The following is a 14,845-nucleotide window of genomic DNA, read 5'->3' as shown; positions in this document are numbered from 1 at the left end:
GGGTACTGGTGACACTGGGAATGCTGGTGACACTGGGGGTACTGGTGACACTGGGGGTGCTGCTGACACTGGGGGTACTGGTGACACTGGGGGTGCTGGTGACACTGGGGGTATGGTGACACTGGGGGTACTGGTGACACTGGGGATACTGGTGACACTGGGGGTACTGGTGACACTGGGGGTGCTGCTGACACTGGGGGTACTGGTGACACTGGGGATGCTGGTGACACTGGGGGTACTGGTGACACTGGCGGTACTGGTGACACTGGGGATGCTGGTGACAGTGGGGGTACTGGTGACACTGGCGGTACTGGTGACACTGGGGGTACTGGTGACACTGGGGGTGCTGGTGACACTGGGGGTGCTGCTGACACTGGGGGTACTGGTGACACTGGGGGTACTGGTGACACTGGGGGTACTGGTGACACTGCGGGTGCCGGTGCTGCCCTGGGGTCCCGTCCCCCCCCGTTCGGTGCCCGCAGGGTCACGGGGTCCTCGCGCGTCCCCGCGTGTTCCAGCACGCGCCCGCGTGCCCGTGCCCCCCCCCGCGCCTGCGCAGTGGCCCCGTCCCGTCCGTGCCAGGAGCGATGCCCGCGGCTGCCCCAGCCTCGCTCTCGGGTCAGCGCGCGCCGGGGTCGTGCACGCGCGCGTGCAACGGGGGGGGGGGAGCATTGGGGGGGGAGGGGCACACGCGCGTGCAAGGGGGGGAGGGGCACGCGCGTGTGCAAGGGGGGGGAGGGGCACGCGCGTGTGCGCGCTCGTGCACGCGCGTGTGCGAAGCCGCGGTCCCTTTAAATCCGCCCCCCCCGCTGCCATGGCAACAGCGCACATCCCCTTCCCCTCCCCCTTAAAGGGGCTGAACCCCCCCCCCCCCTTCCCCCTCCCCACTGCGCGTGCACGCTCAGGTGAGTGCAAGGGGGGGGGGGGTGAGCACACGCGCGTGCCCGCGTGTGCAAGGCTGGGGGAGGGGGGGTTGGATGCGGACCCGGGGGGGGGGGCCACGGTACCCGGATGATGGGGGGGGGGTCCCCGGCGCTGCCCCCGCAGCCATGAGCGGACCCGGCCGAGGGGTCCCGGCCCCTGAGAGCCCCCCTCGGGAGGACCCAGGTAGGGGGGGACGGGGGGGGACGGGGGAGGATGGGGGGGATGGCCCTGGGGGTAGGGTGAGAGGATGGATGGAGACGGCGGCGGGGAACGGGGGTGTGGGGGGGGTTGGGGGGGGCTCTGGGTGATGCTGTGGCCCCCCCTGATATGCGGGTGTCCGGATTAACCCACCCTGCATCCCGAGCATCCCCCGACATTGCGGTGCTGCCTCTCGCAGCCCCCCCATTGCATCGCACCCCTCCGTGCCTTGACCCCCCCATTGCATCGCACCCCTCCGTGCACTGACCCCCCCATTGCATCGCACCCCTCCGTGCATTGACCCCCCCATTGCATCGCACCCCTCATTGCATTGACCCCCCCATTGCATCGCACCCCTCCGTGCCTTGACCCCCCCATTGCATCGCACCCCTCTGTGTATTGACCCCCCCATTGCATCGCACCCCTCTGTACATTGACCCCCCCATTGCATCGCACCCCTCCATGCATTGACCCCCCCATTGCATCGCACCCCTCATTGCATTGACCCCCCCATTGCATCGCACCCCTCCGTGCATTGACCCCCCCATTGCATCGCACCCCTCATTGCATTGAACGCCCCCCCCATTGAATCGGATCCCCCATTGCATCAAACCACATTGACTGCACCGGACTCCCCCGCATCACCCTCCCCCATTGCATAAACCCCCCCCCCCCCCCCCGTTACTTATCCCTCAGCGCACTTCCAAGTGGTATTGGGGGGGGGGTCCCTGGTTCACGGGCAGCATAGGGGGGGATGCACCCCCTGAGAGCCCGGCCGCAGGCAGCAGTCACCCCCTTGCTGCTCACGTCCCAAGGTCTCCATGTGCCCCCCATGTCCCCCCCCAGCCATGCAGCAGGTCCTGGACAACCTGATGGGGGTCCCGGGCCCCCCCGGAGCCGCGGAGCTCGACCTCCTGTTCCTGCGCGGCATCATGGAGAGCCCCATTGTGAGGTCCCTGGCCAAGGTGGGGGGCACCGGGGCATGGGGCAGCCCATGGGGCAGGGCATGGGGCAGTGCATGGGGCAGCGCATGGGGCAGCGCATGGGGCACGCGTGTGCACACGTGGTGGGGGGGGGGGGTGCACACGCATGTGTGTGCCTGTGGTGCGCTGGAAGGTGTGCGTGTATGGATGTGTGTGTGCATGTGTACATGTGTGTGCATGTGTACATGTGTGTGCATATGTACATGTGTGTACAAGTGTACATGTGTGTGCATGTGTACATGTGTGCATGTGTACATGTGTGTGCATGTGTACATGTGTGTGCATGTGTATATGTGTGTGCATGTGTATATGTGTGTGCATGTGTACATGTGTGTGCATATGTACATGTGTGTACAAGTGTACATGTGTGTGCATGTGTGTGCATGTGTACATGTGTGTGCATGTGTACATGTGTGTGCATGTGTACATGTGTGTGCATGTGTGTGCGTGTGTGCATGTGTACATGTGTGTGCATATGTACATGTGTGTGCATGTGTACATGTGTGTGCATGTGTACATGTGTGTGCATATGTACATGTGTGTGCATGTGTACATGTGTGTGCATATGTACGTGTGTGTGCATGTGTACGTGTGTGTGCATATGTACATGTGTGTGCATGTGTACATGTGTGTGCATGTGTACATGTGTGTGCATATGTACGTGTGTGTGCATGTGTACGTGTGTGTGCATGTGTACATGTATGTACAAGTGTACATGTGTGTATGCATGTGCATGGATGTGTGTGCATGTGTACATGTGTGTATGCATGTGCATGGACGTGTGTGCATGTGTACATGTGTGTATGCATGTGCATGGATGTGTGTGCATGTGTACATGAGTGTATGCATGTGCATGGACGTGTGTGCATGTGCACATGTGTGTATGCATGTGCATGGATGGGTGCTCACATGCATGCACATGCAGGAGGCACCTGTGCATGTTCACATGTACCTGCATGTGCACACATGTATCTATGCATGTACACATGCATTTATGTGTTGTCACACGTGTGTCTGTGCATACATGGATATATGGTCGTGTGCATGCGGGGAGGTGTCTGCTCATGCTTGCACATACCTGTGTGCTCATGTACATGTATGTATGCATCTACATGTTCACACACAAGGACAGGTTTGTGCACATGTGTTCACACACAAGGACAGGCTGTGCTCGTGTGTTCACACACAAGGACAGGCTGTGCTCGTGTGTTCACACCCAGGGCCAGGCTGTGCTCGTGTGTTCACACCCAGGGCCAGGCTGTGCTCGTGTGTTCACACACACAGACAGGTTTGTGTTCGTGTGTTCACCCCCAGGGCCAGGCTGTGCTCGTGTGTTCACACCCAAGGACAGGCTGTGCTCGTGTGTTCACACACAAGGACAGGCTGTGCTCGTGTGTTCACACCCAGGGCCAGGCTGTGCTCGTGTGTTCACACCCGGGGCCAGGCTGTGCTCGTGTGTTCACACCCAAGGACAGGCTGTGCTCGTGTGTTCACACCCAGGGCCAGGCTGTGCTCGTGTGTTCACACCCGGGGCCAGGCTGTGCTCGTGTGTTCACACCCGGGGCCAGGCTGTGCACGTGTGTTCACACCCAGGGCCAGGCTGTGCTCGTGTGTTCACACCCAGGTCCAGGCTGTGCTCGTGTGTTCACACCCAAGTCCAGGCTGTACTCGTGTGTTCACACCAAGGGCCAGGCTGTGCTCGTGTGTTCACACCCAGGGCCAGGCTGTGCTCATGTGTTCACACCCAGGACCAGGCTGTGCTCGTGTGTTCACACCCAGGGCCAGGCTGTGCTCGTGTGTTCACACCCAAGTCCAGGCTGTACTCGTGTGTTCACACCCAGGGCCAGGCTGTGCTCATGTGTTCACACCCAGGGCCAGGCTGTGCTCGTGTGTTCACACCCGGGGCCAGGCTGTGCACGTGTGTTCACACCCAAGCCAGGCTGTGCTCGTGTGTTAACACCCAAGGTCAGGCTGTGCTCGTGTGTTCACACCCAGGGCCAGGCTGTGCTCGTGTGTTCACACTCAGGGCCAGGCTGTGCTCGTGTGTTCACACCCAGGGCCAGGCTGTGCTCGTGTGTTCACACCCAAGGTCAGGCTGTGCTCATGTGTTCACACCCAGGGCCAGGCTGTGCTCGTGTGTTCACACCCAAGGCCAGGCTGTGCTCATGTGTTCACACCCAGGGCCAGGCTGTGCTCGTGTGTTCACACCCAAGGACAGGTTTGTGCTCATGTGTTCACACCCAAGGCCAGGCTGTGCTCGTGTGTTCACACCCAAGGCCAGGCTGTGCTCATGTGTTCACACCCAAGCCAGGCTGTGCTCGTGTGTTCACACCCAGGGCCAGGCTGTGCTCGTGTGTTCACACCCAAGGACAGGTTTGTGCTCATGTGTTCACACCCAAGCCAGGCTGTGCTCGTGTGTTCACACCCAAGGACAGGTTTGTGCTCATGTGTTCACACCCAAGGCCAGGCTGTGCTCGTGTGTTCACACCCAAACCAGGCTGTGCTCACACCCATCCCTGCTCACACCCGTCCCCGCAGGCTCACGAGCGCCTGGAGGAGCAGCGCCTGGAGGCCGTGCAGGACAACAACGTGGCTCTGGTGCAGGAGATCCTGCGGGACATAGGGCCCCTGGCGCCGCGGGACAGTGCGGCCGCGGAGCTGAGCCGCATCCTGCGCCTGCCACACTTCCAGGTGCGGGGATGCGTGTGCCAGGATGTGTGTGTGAGGATGTGTGTGCAAGGACACGTGTACAAGGATGCGTGTGCAAGGATGCATGCATGAGGACCTATGTGCAGGGACACATGTGCAAGGATGCATGTCCGAGTCCACGTGTGCAGGGACACGTGTGCAGGGACATGTGTGCAAGGATGCGTGTGCAAGGATGCGTGTGCAAGAATGTGTGCGTGAGGACGTGTGTGCAGGGACATGTGTGCAAGGATGTGTGTGCAAGGATGCATGGCCAAGCCCATGTGTGCAGGGACATGTGTGCAAGGATGCGTGTGCAAGGATGCGTGTGCAAGAATGTGTGCGTGAGGACGTGTGTGCAGGGACATGTGTGCAAGGATGTGTGTGCAAGGATGTATGGCCGAGTCCATGTGTGCAAGGACACGTGTGCAAGGACACGTGTACAAGGATGCCTGTGCAAGGATGCATGCATGAGGACCTATGTGCAGGGACACATGTGCAAGGATGCATGGCCAAGGACCCGTGTGCAAGGCCATGAGTGCATGGCCATGTGTGCAAGGACACATGTGCAAGGACATGTGCAAGGATGCATGCATGAGTACATGTGTGCAGGGACATGTGTGCAAGGAGGCGTGTCCAAGGATGCATGGCCGAGGACGCATGTGCACGGACCCATGTGCAAGGTTGCATGGCCGAAGACCCATGTGCAAGGATGCATGCGTGAGGACATACGTGCATAGATCCATGTGCAGGGACGCGTGTACAAGGACATGTGTGCAAGGATGTGTGTGCAAGGATGCATGGCTGAGGACATGTGTGCAAGGATCCGTGTACAGGGACATGTGTGCAAAGACATGCGTGCAGGGACCCATGTGCAGGGACCCATGTGCAAAGACCCATGTGCAGGGTCACATGTGCAAGGTCACGTGTGCAGGGTCACGTGTGCAGGGTCACGTGTGCAGGGTCACGTGTGCAGGGTCCCGTATGCCAGCCCCTTGCCATGTCCCCGCAGTCACTGCTGGAGACCCACGATTCAGTGGCCACCAAGAGCTATGAGACCCCCCCGGGGAGCCCCGTGCCCCCCCCCGGCAGCCACCACCCCCTGCCCCCCGATGCCGTGCGCATGGTGGGGATCCGACGGGCGCCAGGACAGAGCCTGGTGAGCACCAGCGGGGCCTGGGGCTGCGGGTGATGGAGATGGTGCTGGGGGTGATGGAGGTGGTGCTGGGGGTGATGGAGATGGTGCTGGGGGTGATGGAGGTGGTGCTGGGGTGATGGAGGTGGTGCTGGGGGTGATGGAGGTGGTGCTGGGGGTGATGGAGATGGTGCTGGGGGTGATGGAGATGGTGCTGGGGTGATGGAGATGGTGCTGGGGTGATGGAGTTGGTGCTGGGGGTGATGGAGATGGTGCTGGGGTGATGGAGATGGTGCTGGGGGTGATGGAGATGGTGCTGGGGTGATGGAGGTGGTGCTGGGGGTGATGGAGGTGGTGCTGGGGTGATGGAGGTGGTGCTGGGGGTGATGGAGATGGTGCTGGGGTGATGGAGGTGGTGCTGGGGGTGATGGAGATGGTGCTGGGGTGCTGGGGGGTTCTGTGGGGCATCGCTGGGTGCTGCTGTGATGGTGCAGGTGCAGTGAGCTTTGGGGTGCTGTGGGGTGTTGGAGGGCATTGCTGGGTACTGTGGGTGATGGAGATGGTGCTGGGGTGCTGCGGGTCATGGTGCCAGTGCTGTGGGCACTGGGGATGCTCTGGGGCTCTGTGGGGCATCGCTGGGTGCTGGCGGCATTGGGAGCATTGCAGGGTACTGGGTCATGCTGGGTGCTGGTGCAAGTGCCGTGGGATGCTGGAGGGCATTGCAGGGATCACTGCGGTCATTGCTGGGTGCTGTGGGTGCTGGTGCAGGATGCTGTGGACATCAGAGGTGTTGCTATTGACACTACAGCTGCTGGGGGCACTATTGTGGGTGCTGGTGGCACTGGGGGCATTGCAGGGTGCTGGAGCGTTGCTGGTGTGACTGGAATGGGTGACTGGGCAATGGGTGATGCTGGGGGTGCCTGGATGTGACCATTGGTGCTGGGGGCATCGCAGGGTGCTGGAGCGTTACTGGTGTTTCTGGAGGGCAATGGGTGATGCTGGGGGTGCCTGGATGTGACCCTTGGCATCGGTGGCGGCGCTGACGCGCTGTGCGCAGGGGGTGACGTTCCGCGTGGAGCGCGGGGAGCTGGTGGTCGCCCGCATCCTGCACGGGGGGATGGTGGCGCAGCAGGGGCTGCTGCACGTCGGGGACGTCATCCGCGAGGTGAACGGGCGCGAGGTGGGCAGCGACCCGCGGGCGCTGCAGGAGTCCCTGCGCCAGGCCAGCGGCAGCGTCGTGCTCAAGGTGCTGCCCAGCTACCAGGAGCCGCAGCCGCCCCGGCAGGTACCGCACCGCGGCCGCGCGCGGCTGCAGCTGCCCTGTGTCCTGTCCTGCGTCCTGACCTGCATCTGCATCCTGCCCTGCATCTGCATCCTGACCTGCATCTGCATCCTGCCCTGCATCCTGACCTGCATCTGCATCCTGACCTGCATCTGCATCCTGCCCTGCATCTGCATCTGCATCCTGACCTGCATCTGCATCCTGACCTGCATCCTGACCTGCATCTGCATCCTGACCTGCATCTGCATCCTGCCCTGCATCTGCATCCTGCCCTGCATCTGCATCTGCATCCTGCCCTGCATCCTGCCCTGCATCCTGCCCTGCATCTGCATCTGCATCTGCATCCTGACCTGCATCTGCATCCTGACCTGCATCCTGCCCTGCATCCTGCCCTGCATCTGCATCTGCATCTGCATCCTGACCTGCATCCTGACCTGCATCCTGACCTGCATCTGCATCCTGACCTGCATCTGCATCTGCATCCTGCCCTGCATCTGCATCCTGCCCTGCATCTGCATCCTGCCCTGCATCCTGCCCTGCATCCTGCCCTGCATCCTGCCCTGCATCTGCATCCTGCCCTGCATCCTGCCCTGCACCCTGACCTGCATCTGCATCCTGCCCTGCATCTGCATCTGCATCCTGCCCTGCATCTGCATCCTGCCCTGCATCTGCATCCTGCCCTGCATCCTGCCCTGCATCCTGCCCTGCATCTGCATCCTGCCCTGCATCCTGCCCTGCACCCTGACCTGCATCTGCATCCTGCCCTGCAGCCACATCTGCATCCTGCCCTGCATCCTGCCCTGCACCCTGACCTGCATCTGCATCCTGACCTGCATCTGCATCCTGCCCTGCATCCTGCCCTGCATCCTGCCCTGCATCTGTATCCTGCCCTGCATTCTGCCCTGCAGCCACATCTGCACCCGCATCTGCACCTGCATCTGCATCCTATCCTACATCCACCTCTGCATCTACATATGCATCCTGCCCTACATCCACATCTATACCTGCAGCTGCATCCCACCTGCATCCTGCCCTGCAGCCACATCTGCAGCCACATCTGCATCCTATCCTGCATATGCATATGCATATGCATCCTGCCCTGCAGCCACATCTGCACCTGCATCTGCAACCACATCCTATCCTGCATCCACCTCTGCATCCCACCTGCATCCTATCCTGCATCCACGTCTGTACCTGCATCTGCATCCCACCTGCATCCTGCCCTGCAGCCACCTCTGCATCCACATCTGCACCCGCATCTGCATCCTATCCTGCATCCACCTCTGTATCTGCATATGCATCCTATCCTGCATCCACATCTGCATCCTATCCTGCATCCACATCTGCATCCACATCTGCATCCTATCCTGCATCCACATCTGCATCCTATCCTGCATCCACATCTGTACCTACATCTGCATCCCACTCTGCACCCTGCCCTGCATCCCACATGCAGCACCCTACCCATGGCTACCCCATGTCTGTGTCACCATGTCCACATTGTCACTATGGTCACATAGGAACCCATGCCCACGTGCCCCATGTCCCCTGTCCCTTCTTCATGGGCCTCATCTCCCCATACATCCCTTGAGCCACACAGCTCCCTCTCCCTGCTGCCCCATGGCCAGTGGGACCCCGGTGTCCCCATGCACTGCTGAGGGCTGCAGTGGGTCTGGCTTTGTCACCGTCCCCACATCCAGCCCCTGCTGTCAGAGTGTGCCCCATGTCCCCAGTGCCAGCCTGGTGCAGGCTCCGTGGGGACAAAGCCTCTGTTGTCCCTGCATCCCCTGGCACTGAGCATCCCGGAGCCAGCATCGAGCATCCTGGTGCCAGTGCTGAGCATCCCCTGGCACTGAGCATCCCTGGTGCCAGCGCTGAGCATCCTGGTGCCAGTGCTGAGCATCCCGGTGCCAGTGCTGAGCATCCCGGTGCCAGCACCGAACAGGCCCCACGCTCCCGCACCCATGTGCGCCATCACCGCCTGGCTGCTGGCGGCCATGGGTGCCTGCGTGTGCCTGTGCGTGGCCGTGGGGCTGTGCGTGGGGGCCGCGCTGGGTGCGCTGTGGGGCGCAGCGGCAGCAGCCGGGGCCGCGTGTGTGTGCGCCGGGGCCGTGCGCTCCCTGCTGCGCCGGGATGTGGGGCACACATAGTGTGGGGCACACATAGTGTGGGGCACACATAGTGTGGGGCACACGGGTGTGTGTGGGGCACCGGAGCGGCAGCATCGCGGTGCCCACGGCCCCCAGGTCTATGTCCGCTGCCACTTCGACTACGACCCTGCCACGGACGCGCTCATCCCCTGCCGAGAGGCTGGGCTCAAGTTCATGGCTGGGGACCTGCTGCAGATCGTCAACCAGGATGACCCCAACTGGTGGCAGGTGGGGGCATGGGGGGGATATGGGGCTGGGTTGATGCAGGTGGGGACATGGGGGGGGATATGGGGCTGGGTTGATGCAGGTGGGGACATGGGGGGGGATATGGGGCTGGGTTGATGCAGGTGGGGACATGGGGGGGGATATGGGGCTGGGTTGATGCAGATGGGGACATGGGGGGGGATATGGGGCTGGGTTGATGCAGGTGGGGACATGGGGGGGGATATGGGGCTGGGTTGATGCAGGTGGGGACATGGGGGGTGGGGGGGGATATGGGGCTGGGTTGATGCAGGTGGGGACACGGGGGGTGGGGGGGGATATGGGGCTGGGTTGATGCAGGTGGGGACATGGGGGGTGGGGGGGGATATGGGGCTGGGTTGATGCAGGTGGGGACATGGGGGGCATGGGGGGGGTATGGGGCTGGGTTGATGCAGGGGGGGACAGGGGGGGTGTGGGGGATATGGGGCTGGGTTGATGCAGGTGGGGACATGGGGGGTGAGGGGGGATATGGGGCTGGGTTGATGCAGGTGGGGACATGGGGGGTGGGGGGGGATATGGGGCTGGGTTGATGCAGGTGGGGACATGGGGGCTGGGGGGGGATATGGGGCTGGGTTGATGCAGGTGGGGACATGGGGGCTGGGGGGGGGTGGGGGGCTGGTACCTGGGAGCTGAAGGAGGCTTTGAAACTGAGGGATCCTTGTGGGGCTTGGGGGGGACCTAAACCTGGGGGTGGTCCCTGGGGTCATGTGGGACTTGGGGGGGTCCTGGAAACCTTGGGAATTGGGGTTTCTTTGGCAGCAGGGGGGTCCCTATGGATTGGGGCATTCCCATGGGTTGGGTGCCCATGGGGCTGGTGCCAATGCAGTGTCCCCATGGTTGGGGTGTCCCCATGGGTTGTGGTGTCCCCATGGGTTGTGGTGTCCCCATGGTCACGGTGTCCCCATGCTCGCGGTGTCCCCATGGTCACGGTGTCCCCATGGTCGCGGTGTCCCCATGGTCGCGGTGTCCCCATGGTCACGGTGTCCCCATGGGTTGCGGTGTCCCCATGGGTTGTGGTGTCCCCATGGTCGCGGTGTCCCCATGGTCGCGGTGTCCCCATGGGTCGCGGTGTCCCCGTGGTCGCGGTGTCCCCATGGTCGCGGTGTCCCCATGGGTTGTGGTGTCCCCATGAGTTGCGGTGTCCCCGTGGTCGCGGTGTCCCCATGGTCGCGGTGTCCCCATGGGTTGTGGTGTCCCCATGAGTTGCGGTGTCCCCATGCTCGCGGTGTCCCCATGCTCGCGGTGTCCCCATGCTCGCGGTGTCCCGTGCCCGGTGCTGTGGTGCCGGTGCCATGGTGCTGTCCCCAGGCGTGCCATGTGGCTGGCGGCAGTGCGGGGCTGGTGCCCAGTCAGCTGCTGGAGGAGAAGCGGAAAGCATTTGTGCGGAGGGACGGGGACACGGCCCCCGCTGCCGGTACGGAGATGGGGGGCACAGCAGCACCTATGGCCCCATGGCGGGGTGCCCATCACCCCATGCAGGGTCCCCATCACCCCATGGCAGGGTCTCCATCACCCTATGCAGGGTCCCCATGGCCCCATGGCGGGGTCCCCATGCCCCACAGTGATGTCCCCACGGTGATGTCCCCATGGGGATGTCCCTATGGTGATGTCCCCACAGTGATGTCCCCATGGTGACGTCCCCCATGGCTGTGGCAGATCCCCATTGCCCTATGGCAGGGTCCCCATGCCCCACAGTGATGTCCCCATAGTGGTGTCCCCACAGGGATGTCCCCACAGTGATATCCCCACAGTGATGTCCCCATGGTGATGTCCCCATGGGGATGTCCCTATGGTGATGTCCCCACGGTGATGTTCCCATGGTGATGTCCCCACAGTGATGTCCCTATGGTGATGTTCCCATGGTGATGTCCCCACAGTGATGTCCCCATGGTGACGTCCCCCATGGCTGTGGCAGATCCCCATTGCCCTATGGCAGGGTCCCCATGCCCCACAGTGATGTCCCCATGGTGATGTCCCCACAGTGATGTCCCCACAGGGATGTCCCCACAGTGATATCCCCACAGTGATGTCCCCACAGTGATGTCCCCACAGTGATGTCCCCATGACTGTGGCAGGTCCCCAGCTCCCAGCACCGTGTCCCCATGCCCCTGCCGCTGGTCCCAGTCCCATGCCTCAGTCCATGCAGCCCCATCCGTGCCCCTGTCTCCAACTGAGCCCCATTGCCCTCAGCAGGGTCCCTGTGTGGCAGCCTCAGTGGGAGGAGGAAGAAGAGGATGATGTACCTGACCACCAGGAACGCCGGTGAGTGCCGCGGGCGGTGGCACCGGGGGCCGGGGGTCCCCAGGACCCCTATGGGTGACGGCCTCATCCCGCACCAGAGTTCGACCGCCACGAGCTGCTCATCTATGAGGAGGTCGCGCGGATGCCTCCGTTCCGCAGGAAAACCCTGGTGCTCATCGGGGCTCAGGGCGTCGGGCGCCGCAGCCTCAAGAACAAGCTCATCATGTCTGACCAGGCGCGATACGGGACAACCATCCCCTGTGAGTGTCCGCATCAGCGTCCCCATCCCCTGTGAGCATCCCTGTCCCTCCTGAGCATCCCTGTCCTTCCTGAGCATCCCTGTCCCCTCTGAGCATCCCTGTCCCTCCTGAGCATCCCTGTCCCCTCTGAGCATCCCTGTCCCTTCTGAGCATCCCTGTCCCCTGTGAGCATCCCTGTCCCCTGTGAGCATCCCTGTCCCTTCTGAGCATCCCTGTCCCTCCTGAGCATCCCTGTCCCCTCCTGAGCATCCCTGTCCTTCCTGAGCATCCCTGTCCTTCCTGAGCATCCCTGTCCCCTCTGAGCATCCCTGTCCCCTGTGAGCATCCCTGTCCCCTGTGAGCATTCCTGTCCCTTCTGAGCATCCCTGTCCCTCCTGAGCATCCCTGTCCCCTCTGAGCATCCCTGTCTCCTGTGAGCATCCCTGTCCCTCCTGAGCATCCCTGTCCCCTGTGAGCATCCCTGTCCCCTGTGAGCATCCCTGTCCCTCCTGAGCATCCCTGTCCCCTCTGAGCATCCCTGTCCCTTCTGAGCATCCCTGTCCCCTGTGAGCATCCCTGTCCCTCCTGAGCATCCCTGTCCCTCCTGAGCATCCCTGTCCCCTGTGAGCATCCCTGTCCCTTCTGAGCATCCCTGTCCCCTGTGAGCATCCCTGTCCCATCTGAGCATCCCTGTCCCCTGTGAGCATCCCTGTCCCTCCTGAGCATCCCTGTCCCTCCTGAGCATCCCTGTCCCCTGTGAGCATCCCTGTCCCTTCTGAGCATCCCTGTCCCCTGTGAGCATCCCTGTCCCATCTGAGCATCCCTGTCCCATCTGAGCATCCCTGTCCCCTGTGAGCATCCCTGTCCCTCCTGAGCATCCCTGTCCCTCCTGAGCATCCCTGTCCCCTGTGAGCATCCCTGTCCCCTCTGAGCATCCCTGTCCCCTGTGAACATCCCTGTCCCCTGTGAGCATCCCTGTCCCTTCTGAGCATCCCTGTCCCCCATGAGCATCCCCATCCCCTTTGACCATCCCTGTCCCCCCGAGTGCCCCCCCCCCCGTGTGCAGGTTTACCCCATGCCCGGCTGCACTGCGGGTGTGAGCGGTCGGTGCCCCACAGACACGTCCCGGAAGCCCAAGGACAGTGAACGGGACGGGCTCGGCTACCGCTTCGTGTCGCGGGGGGAGATGGAGGCAGACATCAGGGCCGGGCGGTACCTGGAGCATGGAGAGTACGAGGGCAACCTCTATGGCACCAAGATCGACTCCATCCGCGCCGTGGTGGAGGCAGGGAAGATGTGCATCCTGGATGTCAACCCCCAGGTACGGCACCTCCGCCAGCCCTCCATGGGGCTGCCCGTGCCATGGGGCTGCCTGTGCTGTGGGGCTGCCTGTGCCGTGGGGCTGCCTGTGCCGTGGGGCTGCCCACACCGTGGGGCTGTCCATGCCATGGGGCTGCCTGCACCATGGGGCTGCCTGCACCGTGGGGCTGCCTGTGCCGTGTGGCTGCCTGTGCTGTGGGGCTGCCTGTGCCGTGGGGCTGTCTGTGCTGTGGGGCTGCCTGTGCTGTGGGGCTGCCTGTGCCGTGGGGCTGCCTGTGCCATGGGGCTGCCTGTGCCGTGGGGCTGCCTGTGCCATGGGGCTGTCCATGCCATGGGGCTGCCTGCACCGTGGGGCTGCCCACACCATGGGGCTGCCCGTGCCGTGGGGCTCAGCTCTGCCCCGTGCCCCACAGGCAGTGAAGGTGCTGAGGACGGCAGAGTTCGTGCCCTATGTGGTGTTCATTGAGGCCCCCAGCCCCGAGATGCTTCGGGCCATGAACCGGGCGGCCCTGGAGAGCGGGGTGGCCACGAAGCAGCTCACGGTACCACCCCCCCCCCCGGGTTACGTGTGTGTATGTGGGGCACGATGGGAGCTATGGGGCACTGAGGCAGATGTGTGGGGCAGGAGGCGGACGCCAGGCGCACGGTGGAGGAGAGCGGCCGCATCCAGCGCGGGTACGGCCACTACTTCGACCTGAGCATCACCAACGATGACCTGGAGCGCACGTTCGGGCGGCTGCGCGAGGCCATGGAGCTCCTGCGGGTGCAGCCGCAGTGGGTGCCCGTCAGTTGGGTCTATTAGAGCCCCATAGGGCGCTTGTGCCCCCCATGGCACCCATGGGGTGTGGGGCTCGCGCTTGTGCCCCCCATGGCACCCATGGGGTGTGGGGCTCGCGCTTGTGCCCCCCATAGCACCTATGGGGTGTGGGGCTCGCGCTTGTGCCCCCCATAGCACCTATGGGGTGTGGGGCTCGCGCTTGTGCCCCCCATGGCACCTATGGGGTGTGGGGCTCGCGCTTGTGCCCCCCATGGCGCCCATGGGGTGTGGGGCTCGCGCTTGTGCCCCCCATAGCACCTATGGGGTGTGGGGCTCGCGCTTGTGCCCCCCATAGCACCTATGGGGTGTGGGGCTCGCGCTTGTGCCCCCCATGGCACCTATGGGGTGTGGGGCTCGCGCTTGTGCCCCCCATGGCGCCCGTGGGGTGTGGGGCTCGCGCTTGTGCCCCCCATGGCGCCCGTGGGGTGTGGGGCTCACGCTTGTGCCCCCCATGGCACCCATGGGGTGTGGGGCTCGCACCGGCACAGGGGGAGGAAGGGGGATCCCTGCTCGAGCCTCTGGACCCCTCTTTCCCCCCTGTTCCCAGCCCCGGATGTGGGGGGAGAAGCCCATGGGGTCCCATTATGGGGGGCAGCTCCCCCCGCTGTGC

The 14,845-nt window shown here is 63.3% G+C and overlaps 1 protein-coding gene across 4 annotated transcripts; it reads left to right on the top strand.

Moving 5' to 3' along the window:
• The first annotated feature begins 572 nt into the window (after nucleotides 1-572).
• Nucleotides 573-14,276, top strand: LOC117437081 (MAGUK p55 scaffold protein 2). 4 transcript variants are annotated; one of them, XM_034070138.1, is made up of 12 exons: nucleotides 573-618; nucleotides 1,969-2,087; nucleotides 4,644-4,796; nucleotides 5,803-5,949; nucleotides 6,983-7,210; nucleotides 9,454-9,585; nucleotides 10,927-11,032; nucleotides 11,809-11,880; nucleotides 11,958-12,119; nucleotides 13,217-13,419; nucleotides 13,832-13,960; nucleotides 14,044-14,276. In XM_034070138.1, the coding sequence occupies exons 1-12, from the start codon at nucleotides 588-590 to the stop codon at nucleotides 14,218-14,220; spliced, it is 1,659 nt and encodes a 552-aa protein (XP_033926029.1). In that variant the 5' UTR covers nucleotides 573-587; the 3' UTR covers nucleotides 14,221-14,276. The 4 variants fall into 4 exon arrangements, with proteins under 4 accessions (XP_033926029.1, XP_033926030.1, XP_033926031.1 ...); XM_034070139.1 differs by having other exon boundaries at nucleotides 11,812-11,880; nucleotides 14,044-14,220; XM_034070140.1 differs by lacking the exon at nucleotides 573-618 and adding an exon at nucleotides 882-905 and having other exon boundaries at nucleotides 14,044-14,220.
• Nucleotides 14,277-14,845: the final 569 nt, after the last annotated feature.

Source organism: Melopsittacus undulatus, chromosome 17 (genome assembly GCF_012275295.1).
Source record: "Melopsittacus undulatus isolate bMelUnd1 chromosome 17, bMelUnd1.mat.Z, whole genome shotgun sequence".
Lineage (NCBI taxonomy): Eukaryota > Metazoa > Chordata > Aves > Psittaciformes > Psittaculidae > Melopsittacus > Melopsittacus undulatus.
This window is presented reverse-complemented; position numbering and strand designations above follow the sequence as displayed.

Excerpts from the sequence above, each read along its gene's own strand:
- LOC117437081 (XM_034070138.1), top strand. The coding sequence starts at position 588 with ATGCCCGCGGCTGCCCCAGCCTCGCTCTCGG. Across the intron at positions 2,088-4,643 it reads TTGTGAGGTCCCTGGCCAAG|GCTCACGAGCGCCTGGAGGA; the intron begins GTGGGGGGCACC and ends CCGTCCCCGCAG. Across the intron at positions 9,586-10,926 it reads ATGACCCCAACTGGTGGCAG|GCGTGCCATGTGGCTGGCGG; the intron begins GTGGGGGCATGG and ends TGCTGTCCCCAG.